The 20042-nt window shown below is 31.7% G+C and overlaps 2 protein-coding genes and 1 long non-coding RNA gene across 10 annotated transcripts; 1 reads left to right on the top strand and 2 right to left on the bottom strand.

Annotated features, from left to right (window-relative positions):
* Window positions 1–2200: 2200 nt before the first annotated feature.
* LOC107031069 lies at window positions 2201–4404 on the bottom strand. Of its 2 annotated transcripts, XM_015232277.2 has the most exons (4): window positions 4077–4404; window positions 3782–3945; window positions 2621–2740; window positions 2201–2545 (listed from the first exon to the last, which is right to left on the bottom strand). In XM_015232277.2, the coding sequence occupies exons 2-4, from the start codon at window positions 3847–3849 to the stop codon at window positions 2317–2319; spliced, it is 417 nt and encodes a 138-aa protein (XP_015087763.1). In that variant the 5' UTR covers window positions 3850–3945; window positions 4077–4404; the 3' UTR covers window positions 2201–2316. The 2 variants fall into 2 exon arrangements, 1 of the variants encoding a protein (XP_015087763.1); XR_001458180.2 differs by lacking the exon at window positions 4077–4404 and having other exon boundaries at window positions 2621–2735; window positions 3782–4063.
* A 224-nt stretch (window positions 4405–4628) lies between these two features.
* Window positions 4629–10667, top strand: LOC107004219. Of its 6 annotated transcripts, none has more exons than XR_003579393.1 (8): window positions 4629–4828; window positions 5107–5190; window positions 5757–5934; window positions 6357–7214; window positions 8714–9013; window positions 9266–9387; window positions 9625–9685; window positions 10103–10667. It is a non-coding gene; the product is annotated as an uncharacterized LOC107004219 (long non-coding RNA). The 6 variants fall into 6 exon arrangements; XR_001454708.2 differs by lacking the exon at window positions 5107–5190 and having other exon boundaries at window positions 4631–4828; window positions 6357–6598; window positions 6973–7214; XR_001454706.2 differs by lacking the exon at window positions 5107–5190 and having other exon boundaries at window positions 4631–4828; window positions 6357–6649; window positions 6973–7214.
* A 129-nt stretch (window positions 10668–10796) lies between these two features.
* LOC107004202 (2-carboxy-1,4-naphthoquinone phytyltransferase, chloroplastic) lies at window positions 10797–19711 on the bottom strand. 2 transcript variants are annotated; one of them, XM_015202446.2, is made up of 12 exons: window positions 19393–19710; window positions 18038–18308; window positions 17009–17112; window positions 16082–16153; window positions 15390–15528; window positions 12399–12505; window positions 12234–12324; window positions 12090–12128; window positions 11895–12005; window positions 11553–11618; window positions 11239–11377; window positions 10797–11133 (listed from the first exon to the last, which is right to left on the bottom strand). In XM_015202446.2, exons 1-11 carry the CDS (start codon window positions 19470–19472, stop codon window positions 11249–11251), a joined length of 1209 nt encoding a protein of 402 aa, XP_015057932.1. In that variant the 5' UTR covers window positions 19473–19710; the 3' UTR covers window positions 10797–11133; window positions 11239–11248. The 2 variants fall into 2 exon arrangements, with proteins under 2 accessions (XP_015057932.1, XP_015057938.1); XM_015202452.2 differs by lacking the exon at window positions 11553–11618 and having other exon boundaries at window positions 19393–19711.
* Between the last annotated feature and the right edge of the window lie 331 nt (window positions 19712–20042).

Here is a 20042-nt window from a genome sequence, read left to right as displayed (position 1 = left end):
AAATTGTTGTTAAGATACCAAACTTTATGAAAGACATTATATACCCTGCACTATTTAATAATTATTTTAAAGGTATATATGTGTCTGTGTGGACACCGTAACTATTTATGATGTTCACGTGGATACATGTATACCTTTAAAATACATTATTAAATAGTGCAGAGATAAAAAATTATTTTTAAAGTTCGATATTGTCATAACAATTTCGAACGAAAATTCAGACGTATTTCAGACCTTTTTTCCTAAATCAATCACTATATTTTGATCTCAAAAAGTAATATAATACAAAATTATAAAACTTGTGAATCCAAAAGTGTAAGATTTGAGTCAATCAACTTGTGTAACAAAAAAATAGCCATTTTATACAAAATTATGCGAAAGGGTAAAAAGAATATCTTAACTATTGCGAAATTAATAAGAAATATCACTTAGCAGCTTAGTCTAAAATATTATTAAGATCAATAATTTAATACAAAAATGTCTCTTACTTACAATGAGTCAAAAATGCTATTTTTCATTTTTTCCCCCTTTTTAACAACATTCTTTTCCAAGTGATGGTTTTAAAAAAAATATTGAAATGTTTATTCTACTCCGATTCAGAAAAGTTCAAGACATAATTTTTTAAAATTTATTATGGAATTTTTTATTGTTACTTAAATGAAAATAAATAATAGAATTATCATGATATTATATATATGACATATATTATGATTTTAAAATGGTAAATGAAATTATTATGTTTTAATTATTAAAAAGAGATTAAAAAGGAGAAAAAAAGAAGATTATTTCTCACTTATTTATTAGCTAAAGTGATTTTAAACGAAAAGAAAATAGCAATTAGATTATTCAATAGTACTATTTTTATCAAGAATAGAATTTTTTAAGAAGAAAGAAAAACTACTACTTGTTATGATTTCTTTTTTAGAGCCAAACTATAAGAATTTTGATTAATATTTTATGATGTATATTTTTATCATATTGATATGCAAAAAATTATAATTTCTATTACTTTTCGTATAGCTTTTTAATATCTATTTTTTTTAAAAAAATATTGAATTAACGTATTCGAATTTAACTTTAAAAATTAGTCAAATTGACTTTTGAAAATCGCAACATGACAAATAAAAGTGAACAGAATAAGTATTGAATTTTATTTTTTTACCAGTAAATAAATAATAAATGTATTTTTGCATCAAACTATATTTAGTAGTTTGGACATTTTTAGACCAAATTATTGACAACAAAAATTTGTTTGAATCAAAACACTATTAAGTAAGGGTATTTTTATGTAAAAATTATGTAAATCACATAGTGTAAAACATAAATTACCTCCTATCCCTACTCTTTTTCAATTTACAAAAAATCCCTGATTTTTAAGAAGTTTCTGATACATAATAAAACAGTCGGATACATAATATATTATGCCATTTTATCCGTTTGTTGAGTGATTTGGGGGATTAAAAACTGAAATTTGAATTAGTTCCTACTTTTAATATGCTACAGTTATTAATCCCATAAAAAAAGGCATTAACTTGTGTGTTTCAAAATCAGTTTTATCCAACATAAAACTCTAAATTAAATTATAATTTTTCATTAGTGATTTTCCCTTTTTTTTTGGCAGACTAATTCTTTTTTTTTTTGTTTAACTCTATTTAAATTTTACATTATATTTATGTATCAAATACTTTATTTTATAATCCTTATTCCAACTTACTTTAATCAATATTAATTGCGGATATTTCACCCAAATTATTGTCACTTCTAATTTAATTTAATTTAGTAATATAGTATCATGTGTGTAGATACTTAAAAAAATTTCATATTTTGAAGGGCAATAATTGTTCGTAATATATATAAATCATAGTACTGAATATATCTTATTTGTACAAAAGATATTAATTTTTTTAAAAAAAAACTGGAGTGTATCAAGTGTAATAACTAGTATCACTGTTTGTGATATTATATATTTTGATATTTCATGTATCATATACAAAATATAATTACGTATATAATTTTTTTTTTTTGTCATGCAATATATTTACGTATATATAATAAGTGTTTTTTTATGACAATAATTACATTAATGTAATTATTATTATAGTTTTGATACAATAATAACATTAATGTCCCAATAACAGTATACATAATTCCTGAATTCATAACGGCAATAAAAATAAAATTAAAGTAATAGAATAAACAATTTTAAAAATCAAAACACTTTCATAATTTAACAATATGTGTTGTTATGTTAATAAATACTTCAAACATCTTGTTTAACTCCAAAAAACAAAAAAAAAATCAAACATTGAAAACTAACTAGCCTACATTAACAATTTCATCTTCAGATGATGGGTTTAATACATTCTTTATTCTTGAAGGGTCACCACTGTTGCTAACATATCCAGCATTCATCTTGTCGAGACCATACTTCAATAAAAGTATCGCATATCTTTTGCGAAGATAGCTACTCTCAAAACTATTACATGACATGTTGATTTTGTCACTCAGAAATTCTGCATATACAATTACGAACAGTCCGCAATCACTACAAAAACAATAAGATTAATTATAAGGATGAAATAGATACAAAAAATAAAATAAAATAATAAACAATACTCACAGGCTATCACTTATTTGTTGCATGTTGTCTTGAGCAAACTCCACATTAAACGAATGTTGTGGACCCAAAAGTTCTCCAGTTTTCTTGTCTTTATATGCATCCAGTGCTGTCCATTCTGTTCTAACAACATATCATAAGTCAGTCAAAATGATACTTAACAGACACTTTATAGCCTAACATGATACAAAAAATGCAAAGTTGTACTTGATACATAAAGGTAACTACAGTTATAAGTCTGTCTACTTGATACTAACATGATACAAAAAATGCAAAGTTGTTAATATGATACATAAAATGCAAAAATAAACTTGATACATAATTCTAACTACATATCATAAGTCAGTCAAAATGATACTTAACAGACACTTTATAGCCTAACATGATACAAAAAATGCAAAGTTGTACTTGATACATAAGTGTAACTACAGTTATAACTCTGTCTACTTGATACTAACATGATACAAAAAATGCAAAGTTGTACTTGATACATAAGTGTAACTACAGTTATAAGTCTGTCTACTTGATACTAACATGATACAAAAAATGCAAAGTTGTACTTGATACATAAGTGTAACTACAGTTATAAGTCTGTCTACTTGATACTTTATTAAACGACAAACTTTAACATGATACATGAAACATAAATTGTGCTTGATACATAATTGTAACAACACAATGCAAACCAGTCAAAATGATACTTATGTTGATTCAAACATACATATAATTCTATAATTTGAAATTTAAACTTAAGTTTACATATTCTCTATAATTTGAAATTTAAATTTACATACACTTTAGACAACAACATGATCAAATATACTATATCTGATAAATTGGAAAACAACATTATATGTTATATGTGATAATTGATACAGGAAATTAACATTATATGCTTATTAAAGATCTAATAAGCATAAACCCCAAAAAGAGGTGACAACCAAGAAGAGGGGCAACTGGGTTTTGATTTACATAATTTTTTTTTTATTTTCAACTTATTTATACATTAGTCATACTTAATAAACAAAATGTACAAAAAAAATAGTATTTTCTGTATCAAATAAATAATCTAAAAAATATAAAAATATTTTTTCTGATAATACAGAAAAGTCATTGCATGTGGCAAAAAAAATTACAAAAAAAAAATAAAATCGAAATACTTACCGATGGCAGTGGAGGTCTGGATATGGCCATTGCAAGCTTTCTACCCCTCTTCTTGGGTGTCTTTGCATGTGCCTCTTTTTGTGTTTTATGCTTCTTCGAACTTTGTTTATTCATTGTTAGAAGATTATGCAAGCTCTTAGACTTGTTTTCAACCAATTTCGGATCTTCAAAAATATAGATTTGTTTAGAGTTTGAAGTGATTATTTGAGTAATCCCAATACTAAATGACAGATGATCCATGAAATATTAGAAAAATAGAAGAATGAAAAGAGAGAATCGAAAAAGAACACAATACCTTTCAAGAATATTGGATGAAAATGGCGGACAGAGTAGACGAAATTGGCGATTTTGATTTTCAAAGGCGGACATAGTAGACAAAAATGGCGGACAGATTAGACGAAGGCGGACGGACGGAGAGCACAATTTTGATTTTCAAAGACTGACAGAGTAGACAAAAATGTCGGACAGATTAGACGAAGGCTGACGGATGAAGAGCACAAATTTTGATTTTCAAAATTGAGAAGATGAACAGTTGAGAAATTGATGCATTAATTTTGGGAGTGGTGTAAATGGGTTCTTTATTTGGGGAAAATAAAGAGTAAAATTAGGGGTAAGATTTAATTGGTTAGGATTTATTAGGATTCTAATTTAATAATGTATCTGTTAGATTAGATTTATTAAAAAATAGGGATTTTAGTATTTTTTAAAAAAATAAGGGAAATATGGAGAATATGTAAACTTAAGTTGTATATTCAGGTAATTAATCCTATTTTTATTCGACTTCACGCAACGTTTTTTAAAATCATTTTCCGTATATATCATAATGTTTAGGGCCATTTAGGTCAATTGAATTCTTGGGCAAGCATCCACGATCCGTGGGCCAGAAGTCCATACCCCGGGTATTTTTCCCAAATCAACTCTGTCAAAACCCTAATAAACCGTTTCTCGTGGTGGGTCGCAATTCCATTTGTATCCATCCGAGTCAGGGTACATTCATCGGACCCGTTCTTCCTTCAGTTTTAGCAGTGGCTTCCATACCGAATCTAGGTATTGCAATTTTGGGAGTTAATAAATTTTGTATGTGAATCAAGAATGTGAAAATGTCTGCATTGATTTCAATTTTGGAAATAATTTTCTTCATTGTATATAGACAGGAAGAAAACAATCCGAAAAATTAGATATAGTTGCTGCTTTTCTTTAAGAACTTCAAGAAACTATGATTTTCTATATTTCCTTTGGTCCCAATTTTGCATTATTGATCTTTTAATTTTTTGTCTAAATAAAATGTATGGAGTTATTTCTTGACTGATTATATTGATTTATAGAGTATGGTGCTGAAAAAGGAAATGGAGACAATGGGGTTTGTAATTTCAAAGAAGAGTAAAGGGACATGGAGATATTGATTCAAGGTTGCTAATGACCTTAAGCAACATATAGATTTGTCTCGTATTAAAGAAAATGCTGTGGTCTTAACAATTGGTTAGGAAACCAATTCTAATGCTTCTAATTCTATGGTTGATTCACATTTTCAAAGTGTCCATTTGAACAATTAGAATTAGTTTTCGGATCACTTGCAAAAGCCTCAGGTTTAAGTGATGGATATGTTTCTAAGTAGTATTTTACATTTATTAGCAAGGTTTGAAGCATATTTTTGCACTGTCAAATGTAAAGGGTCATACTGATTTTTCAGTTTGGTACATAAATGCCTCTTTAATTGCTATATGTGTATGTTTGTGTGTGTGTCTTTTTATATTTAAAATATTATATATCCTTATAACGATACAAGGAGAGAAAAGTGAAGGTAGATTATTTCAGAAGATAAGATTTACATTGTTATCTTCTGACTGATACTCATTTATTTCTTGTTTCATGTCATTTCTTATCTTTCTTTGTTTTAGATATGATTGCCATTATTTCTTTTCACTGCATTTATTCAATAAATTGATAATTGTTGTTTCTTGATATACTGTAATAGCTGATTGGATGCTCATTTGGCCTTTTCTCTGGCTCCCCTTTGGTGATCAAATAAGAATCGCTTATTACACTAGCGTGTTTTTTTATAAAGGAGATAGACTAGTGTTATTCTACAAGGAGATTACACAGGCAAATATGGACTTCTTAGTTTCCTGGTTGGGCAATATGCAAAACAGGAGGTTAGTAGAGTTCAAAACAAGTTATCTGATTCAGTTCTGTCCAGAATTTTTTTGAGAATATATAGTCAGAGGTCGATTGGTTGGCCACATAAGAAAGTATCATCGCACACAAAAATTCTGCATGTCTAATATACTATGTTTGGTTTGCAACATAAAACTTTGTATTGCTAATTTAATTTCCGGTGTAAAACTATGCATAACAAAATCCCCTCCTTCCCAATTAAGTGTCTTGGTTTGACTAAGCATAGAGTTTAAGAAACAAAGAGAGACTTTTGAATCATAACAAATGTGCTTTTAAGCCAAAAACTATAAATCCATCCAGACAGGCTTTAAGACACATAAAATTGGGACGGAGGGAGTACTTTTTTTGTTGTAGTACTAACTATGTATTGCTAATACTAACATAATTATGTGCAATTCAGATCATGGATATGGTATAAAAATAGGTAATTTGGATAAGAGTATCTAGAAGCAGAGGTATTGCTTTTAAAGTACACAAATATTCAGCTGATAACAATCAAATGGCCCCTCAAGGTATGAGTAGTGTGTGCTCATTTCCTATACAAAGACCTTGAGGACATGCAACAAGTGGGCAGTAAGACTGGCAGGGCTCTTGGTCAAATGTCTCTCCAACTCCTTTACGCCAAGTATTATCATATTGATGGTAATTTGTGACCCCTCAGTGGTCGTAATTATTTACATTAGGGTGTAAAAGGTACTCTATTGATCTATTTTCTCGTGAATTTGTATTCCTGATGTTTGGCACTTTTAGGATAATGGTAGCTGGTCGGTTCCATTCATTACTATTGTAATTCTCAATGACTATTGACTTAGCTTGTACGGTCACACTTATTAGGCACTTGTATGAGAGAGATTAATTCAACAATAATCCATATAGAAGGCTGCTATAATCTGTCAATCTTAAACAAGGATTGGGAGAATCACATTTCTAGAGATCACACACTTTATATTGGTATCAAAAAGAGTAAAGGAAAGATGTAGAAATGGTAGTTTATTAATTCAGCAATGTGTATGCAGTTATAAAGAAGGGAGGTATGATAGGATTTGCATGCGGTTTTGTCCCACATCGTCTCCAAAGCAAAAAACCGTTCTTTTGTTAATCTATTTAGCGGTCTCTACTTATGAACTTCAACACAGCTATTGGGCCCGCCTAAGTGCGGGCCCTTGATGGCTCACATTACCTTGTTGGAAGGTCCTTCCAATAAGTTGCAGTATGCTGCAAATCTTGTCTGCGCGTTTGCTGGAAAGTAGGGATCCAGGTAATGTAACTTCTCCCTCAAGCCCTTGTTCCATTATATTAGTTTTGTCCTTTTTCTGGTTTTCATTTTCTTTGATTTTTATGATAATTGTTCATCCTTAACTTTATATCCTTGGTATTTGCCTATAAGTTTCCTTTCTTTCTGTCTCTTACCTTCGGGTGTTATGTTTTTCTTATTTTTGTTGAACTACATTTGGAAAGAAAGAGAACTAAAATAAGTATAAGCTAACACATATGAAGTTTCTCGTTCTTCTTTCAGATTTACCAGTTTCAATAAAAGCTTTTCATTCTTATTTTTCCTTCTTGTGCATCTATTTTGAAAGTCTTCATTCTTTTAGTTCCAGTACGACATCTATCTTAAACCTCAGTTAAAAGCTTCATCCGAACAAGAACAGAAAAGGCATGTACTGACTAATTGAACGGTTTTGTTGACCCAAATATTGGATGTTTTCACTCGTTCCGCTCTCAATCTGGGTTTCTCTTGAATGATTTGGATAATCGGTGAATGTTGGATGGTATATGGATTTGTTTCTTCGATGATTTTAAATGATTAGATTCTTGTTTCTTGTTCTGAGAATCTTGGATAAGATCTCAAAGCTAATCCTATGGCGGTGTTCTAAATTTCTCTTTTGGATGTTTAACATAGTTGACATTTTTAAATACAATATAGCTAGCAAAAAGAACATGCTTTATACCTGCTGACATCGGCTCATCTGGCTTATTATTTGCCAATTTTCCTATCTTTTCCTGTTATAAAATATTAAACTGGTTTTTACCTCATATAAATAACATCTAGTTTTTTAATCCTTCAAAGATGATTGGCTGAAATCCAGATTAATTAATTCTAATACCAAAAGGAACTCGTCTCCTGGATATAAGCAGTGATTCTTCATAAATTTTCTGATTTATCATGTCTGCTAACCTTAAAGGTCTGACAACGTAAATGTAGAAAATAATTATTTTTTGGCTACATCCTTCAACATTGTCATCCTGTCATTCAGCCTGGATTGGTATGAAATTTGTTGCAGCAGCCTCTTCACAAAATTCTGTTTACCACACCCCTTGATGACAATGTATGATAATGTGTGACGATGTAAAGTTATAGTATATCGGTTATTAACATGTCTCAGATTCGAAATATTTTTGTCTTTAATTCCATTAACGAACTCTGTATACAACAAGTTTACCAAATATTAGAGAACGACACTATCCATACAGCCGGAACCTCATAGGTGCACAAAGTTAGAAACACAATGCATTCCTCATATGTGCAAAGTCAGTTTTTACATCATTTAAGCTCTCATATACCTGTTTCCTATAGATCCACATTAGTGCTAATGAAGAACATCCCAGCTGTGTGCTTGGTATTATTCACTGTAATCTGGACTAATTTGACACTCCCACCACAGCTGTGTTGCCTATTGCAATGTAACAGGAAGTAGTACATTTCACATGAAGCACCAGCAGACAATTGACTTATGTGATCCTTTGCTTTCTCAGGTTCTTGGCTGTCAGCACCCCTCCCCATCTGCGATCCAAGCAATTAAACACACCTTTCTTGGTGCTATCCCACCTGTGACTCAAGCAATCAAACAAACTCTTCTTCTTGCTGCCTGTGTTTCAAATCCAGGCTATTAAACAACCTCTGTTGGTGCTCAAGGTATCCCATCTGTGAATCGAGCAATTAAACACACCTTTCTTGGTGCTATCCCACCTGTGATTCAAGCAATCAAACAAACCTTCTTGGTGCTGCCCGAGTGACAAATCCAAGCTATTAAACAACCTTTCTTGGTGCTCAAGGTATACCATCTGGGAATCAAGCAATTAAACACACCTTTCTTGGTGCTCAATGTATCAAAACCAATAAATGCAGGACCTACATTTTTAAATTGAAATAGAATTGTCTTCCTGTATTAGTTACCATTATCAATTTTTTTATCTTCTGTATTATGCATATAAAGATTAGGACTTGTCCCACATCGTCTCAAAAGCAAAAAATCATTCTTTTGTTAATCTATTTAGCGGTTTCTAATTATGAACTTCAATACACAGCTATTTGGCCCGCCTAAGTGCGGGCCCTTGATGGCTCGCATGACCTTGTAGGGAGGTCCTTCCAGTGAGTTGCAGTATGCTGCAAATCTTGTCCGCGTGTTTGCTGGCACGTAGGGATCCAGGTAATGTAACTTCTCCCTCAAACCCTTGTTCCATTAATTAGTTTTGTTCTTTTTCTGGTTTTAATTATCTGGATTTTGTGATTATTGTTCATCTTTAAATTTATATCCTTGGTATTTGCCCATAAGCTTCCTTTCTTTCTGGCATTGTGTTTTCTTTGTTTTTTGTTGAAATACATTTGGAAAGTAAGAGAAATTAAGTATAAGCTCTTAACACATGACATATCTGATCCTTCTCAGCTGTCAGCACTGGACCCGAGCTGCGATCAAGTTAATAATCACACCTTTCTTAGTGCCCAAGGTATTTAAACCAATAAATTGGGATCACACATTCAAATCAAGATAGAATTTTCTGTATCATGCATTTTCAAAGGTTGGAACTTGGAAGCAGAAGTTTGGATAAGTAAAAACCGTATGAGTAATTTTTTTTTCAATAGCCATACAATTGTTTGGGATCTCATAACATTTTTGTGAGGAGTACATGACATTTTATGACATTTCTGTTTAATTTACCATCTCAAAAAAAAAAGTTTTCCTTTTTGAATTTAGCTACATCTCTTCTTCATTTATCACCTCACTTGTGGGATATACTGGGTATGTTGTTGTCGTCTCCCTACATTTCTTCTTCCTTCTTCCCTAGGGCTGTGAAACTTCTTCACTTTCCAAACCAATTCAGCACTCTCACTATAGCTGTGTTGCCACTTTTGCAATGTAACAGGAAGTAGTCCACATTCTCAACTGTGCATGTGCACATGAAGCACCAAGTAACAGCAGTATATGCAATCCTCCGGCGTTCTCATGTTCTCGGCTCTTAGCGCTGGACCCAAGCTGATAACCATATCTTTCTTGGTGCTCAGTTGGATCATACAACTCGTGGCATAAATCAGAGGACTTATTCCTGGAACGTGGTCAGTAATACTGGGTGTCCCTTATACAGCAGCAACATAAAACCTTGGTCAGAAACCAGTATTAGGCTGAATGGTCAATTATCCAGGCTGTGGTGCAAACTTGCTTCAGCAAGATTCCGATGGATGAACTTACGATAGTTCCGCAGTTGCAGAAACTATAGAAATTAAGATGACAGTACACTGTTTGTTTGTCTGTTGAAATTTGTCTTGTAATAGAGTCCAACTTGATTGAAAACCTGAGACTGGCGGAGTCTCCTGTCAATGACTTCAAGGTCTGTTTTGGAGTCGAAAAGTCCAATGATCTTCGATTTTACAAATAAACAACTATGCCCCTTTTCCGAGCAAGTTGAGTTAATTATATGAATCTTCTTTGCACATGTTATTTTAAACTCTAATATGATTTATTTAAAATAAATAGCTTTGTTTTAAACAGCCAGTTTAATTACTATAATCAATAGAATAATCGAGACCTAAAACCTAGAAATTTAGCAAAATCAGTCACCATTAGGCAAATATAATGTAACCTATATTATTAATTAATTGTCATCAGGAAACACTGATTTGTTGATGCAATAACATTCATGCATTTCTTGAAAGTTCTTCTCAGTGCTCAAGTCTAATACACTCCAAAAGAATTTTGGAAATTTACTGAACTAAGGGCAGTTCAAGTAATCCAATGTCCATTGGATCGAGAACACAGTGCAGGCAGGCTAAGCTTTGAATCTTTTTTCCATTCCCTTCTGTAGAAAGTTCATCTTGTAATTTGAATTCAAAAGAGCCTGAGTTTGTAAAAGAAATTGCTCCTTGATGCTTTCAGGTCTCTCAGCGACAATGTGTATTCCTGAGATCAGACGTAGCCACTAAATCAGTAAAAAGTCGTTCTCACGTAAATGCTATACTCATACTGCACTCTGGTAAATAGTTTTATAACCACGAAAAGCCTAACCTGATGAATCCTATATTGGTTTTGGAACAGGATATCTAGCAACCATTTTAGCTGCTACCAAGCCAGCAGCCAGAGCCACTCCAAATAGAGCATGAAGTCTCACACAGTAATACTTTGCCATAAAGATCTTTGCTTTGTCCTAAAAATTGAAGTTCAAAATCATGACTTGAATGAACATTGATTGCCCAAACGGAGAGCAAAGTAGATATAAGTCAGAGGAGGATATACAGTTGCACTTTCTATTTCTCCAACATTACCCCAACAATGACCAAGATGATGTTTTCGTGGAAGAACGAAACAAAATCTTCACTCACCTTATGGTTCTTCTCCACATAGCTAACTACGAGTTTTCCCATTGGTATTGTTAAAGCACAAAGAATCTGGAAGAAATTGATACTGGATTACATAGTGGAATATATCTAAGTATCATAATTTGAAGGTTAAAAGGATAACATTAAAATCGCCAACACAAAATTCATAACAGATTTATCACAACTTAGTAAACTTCTTTGGTGACTACAAGTTCAGGAAATTGTTTCTGGTTAAAACCAAATGAACAAAAGCTTCCCAAAACATGTACGTTGCAGATAAACAGAAAATGAAGTTTCTCATTGTTAATTATTGTAACCACATTAAGAAACCATATAAGGACTTACAATGCATGTTAATGGAAGTGTTTGAGTAAAACCGAGAAGAAGCATCCCTGAATAGAGTGTTGCCACACCCACTTTTACAACTCTAGAACCAGCTTCAGTACCAAGCCTAACCTGAACTCAGAGGCAAAAATACAAGTGACCAATAGTTCTTTCATTTCTACTTGAACTTTTGATGTCTGACCTAGGTGTACTTACCAGTGGAGAAAACTTCCCCACGGCCTTATCCCCTTCTACCTGAATTTTGTATCAGATGAATGAGTTGCAATTACAGGTAAAGCAATGGTTAACAAATTATTTCTCACAACGGTTGAGTCAGGGAAGGTAAGGAGACCTTATTACCTGATGGAAATGACTACAGAACAGGATAAGTGATGTTGTGAAACCAACAAGTGCTGATGCTGAAAGTGTTGTATATGTGATTGGGAGCTCACTGAAATGCATATTAAACCAGAGTTAGTTATGTGTAAAAGCCTTCATTATATGAGTATTGATATTAAGACAAACCTGGTGCTGCTTTGAAGCAAGTAAAAGGCAGTCGTAGCAAAAGGACCAAACGCAGCAAAGCACAAGGGTTCCCCTAGACCTTGATAACTTAACCGAAAAGGCGGGCACTACAAGACAATTTGTTAGAAGCAACGGAATCCAATTATTTATATATTGAGGGAAAAGAGAGACAATAAACAACTAAAATTACTCATAAATCTCCCATACAGCATAGAGAGAGATTAGCACAGAAGCCCACTAATCATCATATATTATTATAAGTGTAAAGCTCCAAAGTAGAAAAGTTGAATTACAATTTTACCCTTATGCTAAATTCAAATGTTATTAAATAAATAATTAATTAAATATTAAAAATAAGAGTTATCCCTTTGAATAGATACATGTATGTGTTTCATCTTCCAAATTAATTTATATTTTTAATTAATATTTGTTTTTAATTTATAATAATACTTGACCTTTCAACTTTGTAAGTGAATCTTCATATTCCAAAACTATATTTTTTTCCCTACAAATACAAATCTTTCTATGAAAATTTTCTAATAGTATTTTCATAGAAAGATTTATACGTGATACAATTTTTGTGTGTGGAAGACTAGAGAAACTTTAATCAAGTGAAGAAAATTTCAAGGGAAAGAGGATTTCTGTCAAGATTACAAGGCGAATGTAATTATAGGGATGAATAACACTTCAATTACTAGAATATCGGAGTTTGATGTATTTGTTTTTGTAATTTGCCGAGATTAGAAATATGATAAGACCCCTCCATTTATGTAGTTGAATGTCGCTTTCGTTAAATTCTCTTCCAAAACTTTTAACTTTTTTTTATGGTCAAAGGTTAAATGTTTATTACTATAGTTTTTTTTCAACTTGCATTATCAATAAAAAAACAGGGAAAGGAATGTCTTAAAAATAGGGAAAGGAATGTCTTCAATTTACATTATGAATTTGCATTTTTGTTGGTAGCCTTATGCTAAACTTGCTCCCATATTTAATTTTTTTTTTATTTGTAATTTTATTTTAAGAATGTTTTGATTGAATGGTGTATTTTCGTATAAATTTTTTAATACTTAGTTATAATGATTTTCCATTACAGATTTAGTATATTTGAATTCTTTTATATATTTTATTCTTAGATTACAGTTTTGTTTACACAGTACATTTAAATTTTATAAATTGTTTAATAAATTAAATGTTAATATTAAATAGTAAATAGTAAATCATCATATTAGTATACATAACTTACCATCAACTTGTAAATGTATGTGACTCTCACTAATTATATTCATTATGTTCATTACTCTCATTTCTCATCGATAATCTCAAATGGATTAATATTTATTTATGACAACTCTTTGTATTTCTCAATGTTATCCAATAATAAATAGTGACATTTCACACAATAATATATAAACTTAAACCAATTGAAAAAAAATGAGAAAATCTCTATGCTCTCTTTTCTCGTCTCTTTTTATTTATTTAATTTAACATTTATGTTTCTTGCTTGTTGTTATTGTACAACGTAATTTCTATTGTTGTGTTATTATTATTGATAATTTACTATGCCCTGTTGCTTTGTATACATTAATCTATCATGTTGTATTTTAATATCTTCATTGGAATATTGAATTTGTGTGATAGTTATTTTTACTTTATGCACTTTTAGTCAATTTTATAATTAAAGATATAATATTTTTACTAGGAATATATATGTAGTTTCTACCGAAACAATGATAAATTTTACGATACAAAATTTATATGAAGTATCTTGGGATAAACGTGCAACGCACGTTCCTAAATCTAGTTTATTTTTAAAAACATTAAAGAAGACCTTTGTAATTTAGCATGGAGAACAAGAGGGCAAGACAGGTGCTGTAATAGAAACTGCTGAAATTATTTTTCTTTTCTTTAAGAAACTAGTTGGTATTGAGCAAGCTCCATCGAGGGAAACTTTGAACAGATACAGCTGAGAGTGAAAGAGTAAAGTAGGAGCAGGGAAGAGAAAAATTAAAGTTCAAGAAGTCTGACTACTTCCCGTTATCCCAATGGGAAATTGAGATTGAGGCATGATAGATTGATTAATTGCACTTGGATTAGAGATTTTTTTAGAAAAAAAATCGATTTCCAAGCATTGTAGCAATTAGCGGGGTTATAAGAATGAACCATTTGAAGTTCAATTCTTCTTTATAAAGAGAACCTTTTCCACTTCAATTAAGATGTTGAATTTCCTATGCTAACCAGAACAATAAATATTGCTTATGGAGCAATATATGCAGGATCAGAAGTATAGAAGATTCCATTGAACTAAATTATTTGAAGGGAAAAGGGTATGACTACTTATAAACAAATGACTCACATATACCCTTTTCCTCTAACGGAAATGAAAAAAAAATCTAATTTTTTATTATTTTTTTCTAAAAAGTATAATCCCCATGAGTAAATTTAATACTCGTCAATTTTTATTTCTTTTGACTTTTTTTTTATATTTCAATGACTAATTTAAAATTATTATTTTGATAATCAAATTTATTTATGTTTCACTAATATTTTTGTAAAACTTGTTGTAGATGACCAAATTTTTTTCTTCGAATACAAAAATCAAATTACAAAAAAAAGTTCAATTTTTTTTCTTTAAACTAAGGAATGAAAGAAAAAAATAAGAATAAGAAACTCAAATAATTGTAATAAAAGAAGTCAAAAAATGATTTATGTATGAAAAAAAATTAAAATATACCTTGAACTTTGATAAAAGAATCATATATACCCCTAAATAATTCTTTTTAAAAAAATTAAAAGTAAAAATATAAATTTAAAACTAATATTTTAACTTCCGTTAAATGAAGGGTATGAGCTCATTTTGTAACGGCAGGGGTATATGTGAGCCGTTTGTGTAACGGTAAGGGCATATATGAGCCACTTTCATAAAGGGGATAAATCAGCTCCAAATGACAAAGTTGAGGGATATATTAGACCCTTTTCCCTTATTTGAATTACCTGATATATGTAACCACAAGTAATTGCAGAAGCTAATAGTAATATAGCACGTAGATTTGCAGCCTCCACGGATGTATAAGTAAGCCCCAAGAAGCCAAGGGCAAGTAAGAAGCAAGCAGCAATTAATGTTCCTGTGCGGCTTACACCAAGATTACAAAGCAAAGTGAGTCAAACCTTAAAACTGTAATTCCAAACAAATTAATATAAGGCCATTGCATGACCACATTGTTAAGGCAACCTTATACTGGAAAAGTCACAGGAACTTCATATTCACAAACTGAAATATGGAAGCAGTCTGAGAAAGAGTGACTTTAGTTGATACATCCTCTTCTTTTTTTAGAAAGGTAACATGTTAGTTGACACATACTTTTAGTCAGCAAAAGACTCTAGCACATACTTGATACAGGTTATTGACTTATCTAACTTGTACTGACAATCTAGTAACTATGATAAGTAGCAGTCTGACTGAAGGTTAGTCAATATACAGGTTATCCTGTCCCCTTCAAGTATTCAATGACAAATGATTTCAAGCATAAGAATTAAGAGTTCAATATACACAGCCATGCACTTCATTTTCAGAAAATTATGGTACATCACCCTATTCAATTAAAGTAAGATAAAGAAAAAAGAAAAAAAAAAGGAAAAAAATAAAATAGTAATGCGATTGTCATGGCAGCAGTAGAAATTTTTACCTGCCAACAATGTTCACAACTGACTCTTTCTTGTCCTTATCAGCTCCTGTGTCAAAATCATAAACGTCGTTGCTGCCCAGATTACAGAAATATTGATACAGAGTGCAAGATGTGTAACAAGGACATTATAGTCCTTACTTGTAACATAACCATAAAAAATAGAGCCACATGCATTATAATAAAGTACAATCTTTTTAAAACAAATCAGAATTATTCCTATTATAGTGCACCAAGACAATGTCAAGGGTTGGCTAGCGGTCAATAAAGTAGGTAGAGAACCATAAGGTCTCATGTTCAAATCCTAGCGGAGGCAAATACTAGGTGATTTTCCCCATCTATCAAGCCTTGGTGGGCAGAATTGCCTAGTACTTGAGTTGGTGGGAGATAGTAGGTACCCTTTGAAATTAGTTGAGGTGTGCGCGAGCTATCCCAGACAACACAGTTTTTTTTTAAAAACAGTGGGTTTGATGCTTAATCACTTCCATCTACCAAGTTAGTCCAAATATCTCTCTCATATGTTCAAAAACAATCTCAAAATATACAATTCTTGGCAAGGCAACATGGATTACACTTAAGGGTAGAAGAGAAAAGAAAATGTAATGAAAGTAAATGAAAAGAGAGGGGGAAAAAGAAGCAGAGGACTAGAGAAGAAAACAAGATTTTCAAGAACTAACCCCTCCAATATAAAAGTCCTACCCCTATCCTTATTCATTAATTGTTGCAACAAGATGAACCTAAAAGGACTTCATGAGCTCTCTTGTCAACTTGCTGATTGAAGAGGGATTTGATCGTGTCTAAATGTCATTCAATCAAGTGCTTCTTGCACTAGACAACTTTGACTAGATGGTGAAAGCACATCAAAGTCTTTCCACCTTGCCACCATGATCAAGTAGTAGATAGAATTCCCAAAGACAGTAAAACACACACCTTAAATTAAGCCAAGTGATAATAAAAACTGAAGATGCCAACAGCATAAAATAACGCCTAGCAGAAAAGAGGCCTGTCTGCAAATAAGCAGCTGCACTCCCCACCTATTCATGAGGAGCAAAAGAACAGTGAGATTTTAGTGTGACGATACTGCAAAATCTGTTCACTATAAGCATAGACAGTTTTACTATAATTATTCACTACAACAACAAAACCAAAGGTATCAATTCGGAAATCTCTTTAGCTAGATCAAGTGAAAACCACTAACACCAAACAAAGATGGGCTCCAAGAAACAAGAACAATATGGATTTTTTGCTCAACTAAACTCACAATCAAACTTCTAGAAATAAAAGGGAATTCTCTCTTTACACTAAAAATAAATGAATATAGGTGAATTTTTTATAAGCCTAACATCACTCTAGCTTTAATGGAACAATCTCCTATTTCTTTTTTTCCAAATAAAACCAAAAATGACGTAACAATGACATCCTCCGAGTTGTCTTCTTGTTCTTTCCAATCTTTTCAGTAACTGAACATGATCATGTTATTTCAATGGAATACAAAATATCTCGCCTATCTAGTAATCATCATCACTCACATATTGAAGTTTACCGGCTCCTGACAACAGTTCAGGCTGTTCAATTTATTATTTTATTATACTGTTTACAATAGTCTTCTAGCTGCAGTTACAGGTCTAGCTAGCTTGTTTAGTTTATTCACAATGGCGATTCTGCATCATCTCCGATCTGTAAATAAAACTTCTCAACAAATATATAAAAAAAATCCACCACATTTTTCTTGATAGCAATTTAAGTAACATATTTAACAAGCCACAGGTAGCCTTTGTATAGTTTGGTAACACAAGATTAGCATTCGTAATGATTGCTTGCATTTTGAATCTCAATAAATATAAGAAACTAGTTAGGTGTTACCTTCACATTATGCCATTCACATAGGTTTACATCCAAAATCCAAACAACATATATAGTTGAAAATGTTAAAACCCAAAAGGAGACTTCAAAACTTACAGTTAGAGGAACTAAGGCTACAGAGTATATTGGCAATTTGATTGCCCTCCGTATCAAAGTAGCTTGTGAGATATTTTCTTCATTCTCCTCAGTGGTAACATCATGTTGTTGCACTTTACACATGAAGAAACCTCTCAGGCTTGAATGCCATTGCTTGACTTCTTTCCATCCTAAGTCAATAACACTGCCAGATCTTCCTGTGCATTGGAAGCAGCAGATTGATCTTTGTGTGACGTGTGATGGTAGTGAACAAGTCCTAAAGATAAAATTCCTGCCAAACCGCATAATGTCAAGGTCAGAAAAGATTCCATTGCTGATCAGGGATGGAACTTAAATTGTTTTCAGACATTGCGGTAACTATTCAAAAATCAAGCCCAAAGATAATCAACATCTTTGGGATGTTCAGCAATCAAATGACAAGCAAACATTTTCTAGCATTTGCAAATTCAACTATGTAAACAGCTAAATATTTAATAAGCTACAGAAGGAAATGAAATGAAAGGAAGCATTCATAATGTATTGAAGCTACACATAAGAAAATATCTACAGAACAGATTCATTTCATGAACTTTGATATTTCCTAAGGTTACATGCCCTGCATTCATGCGTACAAATGTGGATAGCCACGACTGCATTTACGTTTAAACATATCCACAAAATGTATTCACCTCATACATTTTGACATGTCCTGAAGTTGAGTAGCCAGAGTCAGTGTTCCTCCAATTATGCATATGCAAAAATATTGATCACATACTAGTCTAAAACATATTCGCTGTTTCAACCATACCTATGTTAATAAATATTTCCCCATAAAAATTATTTATGGTGTACCGATCAGGGTGTGGATTTCCCACTCCATTAATGTTTTAAGCATGCTCGTTACAGGTAAATGAGTAGCATTTCCAGCTCTGGAACTACTTATGTAGAAAATGACAATTCTATTTAGAGTCAACCCCTTCTTGACTCAATCCCAGGGTATAAACTAGTGGTCAATAAAGTGAATTCAGAACAACAAGGTCTCACATTGAAAGTCCACGGTAAATATACTAGGTGATTTCTTCCTATTTATCCAAACCTTGGTCGACGGTACTAGTGGAAGGTAGTAACTACCAGTGATTTTTTATTTTTTTTTGCAACTCTTTGATTCAAACTTTACATATGACACATTAAGACGATGAGATTAAAAAGTAATTTGGTACATACGTAAAATTCAAAAGTCTTTGTTTATAAAGACAACCAAAATTAAAATTGTAGGAAATATGACCAATAAACCAAACAAAGCCCAATATCACACCTTTTTTCATGGAAAAACTTTATCTTGGAGATTTACTCACACAACAATAAAGTAAACTTGCCTGGAAGAAAACGGCGCATGGCTAGTCTTATTAAAGGCAGAAACAAGAATTGGAACATTGAAAGTGGCTGACGATGCCATCAGTAACTCTGATTACCACTTAAAGCATCAGCCAAAATTGGGATTTTGAAAACATCACCACTGAAATTGAGAATAAAGAGACACCCAGGAAAAAAAAAGAATGCCCAAGAACATATAAAAAGTAGCAAATTTAATCTGTATCAAGAATCAAGAATTTCAAGAAACACCAGTTTTTTCTTTCTTCTTATGTTATCTGTTGAAGAGAGTGCAAAGATAAGAAGCCTATCAGTTGAGCAACTGTTAATAAGAAACAAAATGACAAAATTAGTCCCTTATTTTCGATGGTTAGTACAAAATAATTCCCTTTTTCTATAATACATTTTAGTCCTTTAAATTTGTTATAAATTACAATATTTTTAGTTCCCAATTTTCCATTGAATATTTATGAACCTAAAGTATTAATTAAGACGAGAATCATGAAAAGAAAGAAACTACGAAAAGTCACATGATAATAATCTTTTCATCGGTCTAGTTGGAGAAAATATTAAGTACTCAAGAGTTTTTCTATATTATTGTTGGGAGGTAAAAAAAAAAAGTTAGAATATTTTTTTTTTTGGAAAAATCAATTTT

Source organism: Solanum pennellii, chromosome 1, assembly GCF_001406875.1.
Source record: "Solanum pennellii chromosome 1, SPENNV200".
Taxonomy (NCBI): domain Eukaryota; kingdom Viridiplantae; phylum Streptophyta; class Magnoliopsida; order Solanales; family Solanaceae; genus Solanum; species Solanum pennellii.
This window is presented reverse-complemented; position numbering and strand designations above follow the sequence as displayed.

What these genes read in the sequence shown, in the direction of transcription:
- LOC107031069 (XM_015232277.2), bottom strand. Translation starts at nt 3,849, where the DNA reads ATGCAAAGACACCCAAGAAGAGGGGTAGAAAGCTTGCAATGGCCATAT. An exon ending in CCAGACCTCCACTGCCATCG is followed by an intron (nt 2,741 to 3,781) that starts GTAAGTATTTCG and finishes ATATGTTGTTAG; the next exon opens with AACAGAATGGACAGCACTGG. An exon ending in CAACAAATAAGTGATAGCCT is followed by an intron (nt 2,546 to 2,620) that starts GTGAGTATTGTT and finishes TTGTTTTTGTAG; the next exon opens with TGATTGCGGACTGTTCGTAA.
- LOC107004202 (XM_015202446.2), bottom strand. Translation starts at nt 19,472, where the DNA reads ATGGCATCGTCAGCCACTTTCAATGTTCCAATTCTTGTTTCTGCCTTT. An exon ending in ATCACTTGGCTTAATTTAAG is followed by an intron (nt 16,154 to 17,008) that starts GTGTGTGTTTTA and finishes TAATCTGGGCAG; the next exon opens with CAACGACGTTTATGATTTTG. An exon ending in CACTTCCATTAACATGCATT is followed by an intron (nt 11,619 to 11,894) that starts GTAAGTCCTTAT and finishes AATTTCTTCCAG; the next exon opens with ATTCTTTGTGCTTTAACAAT.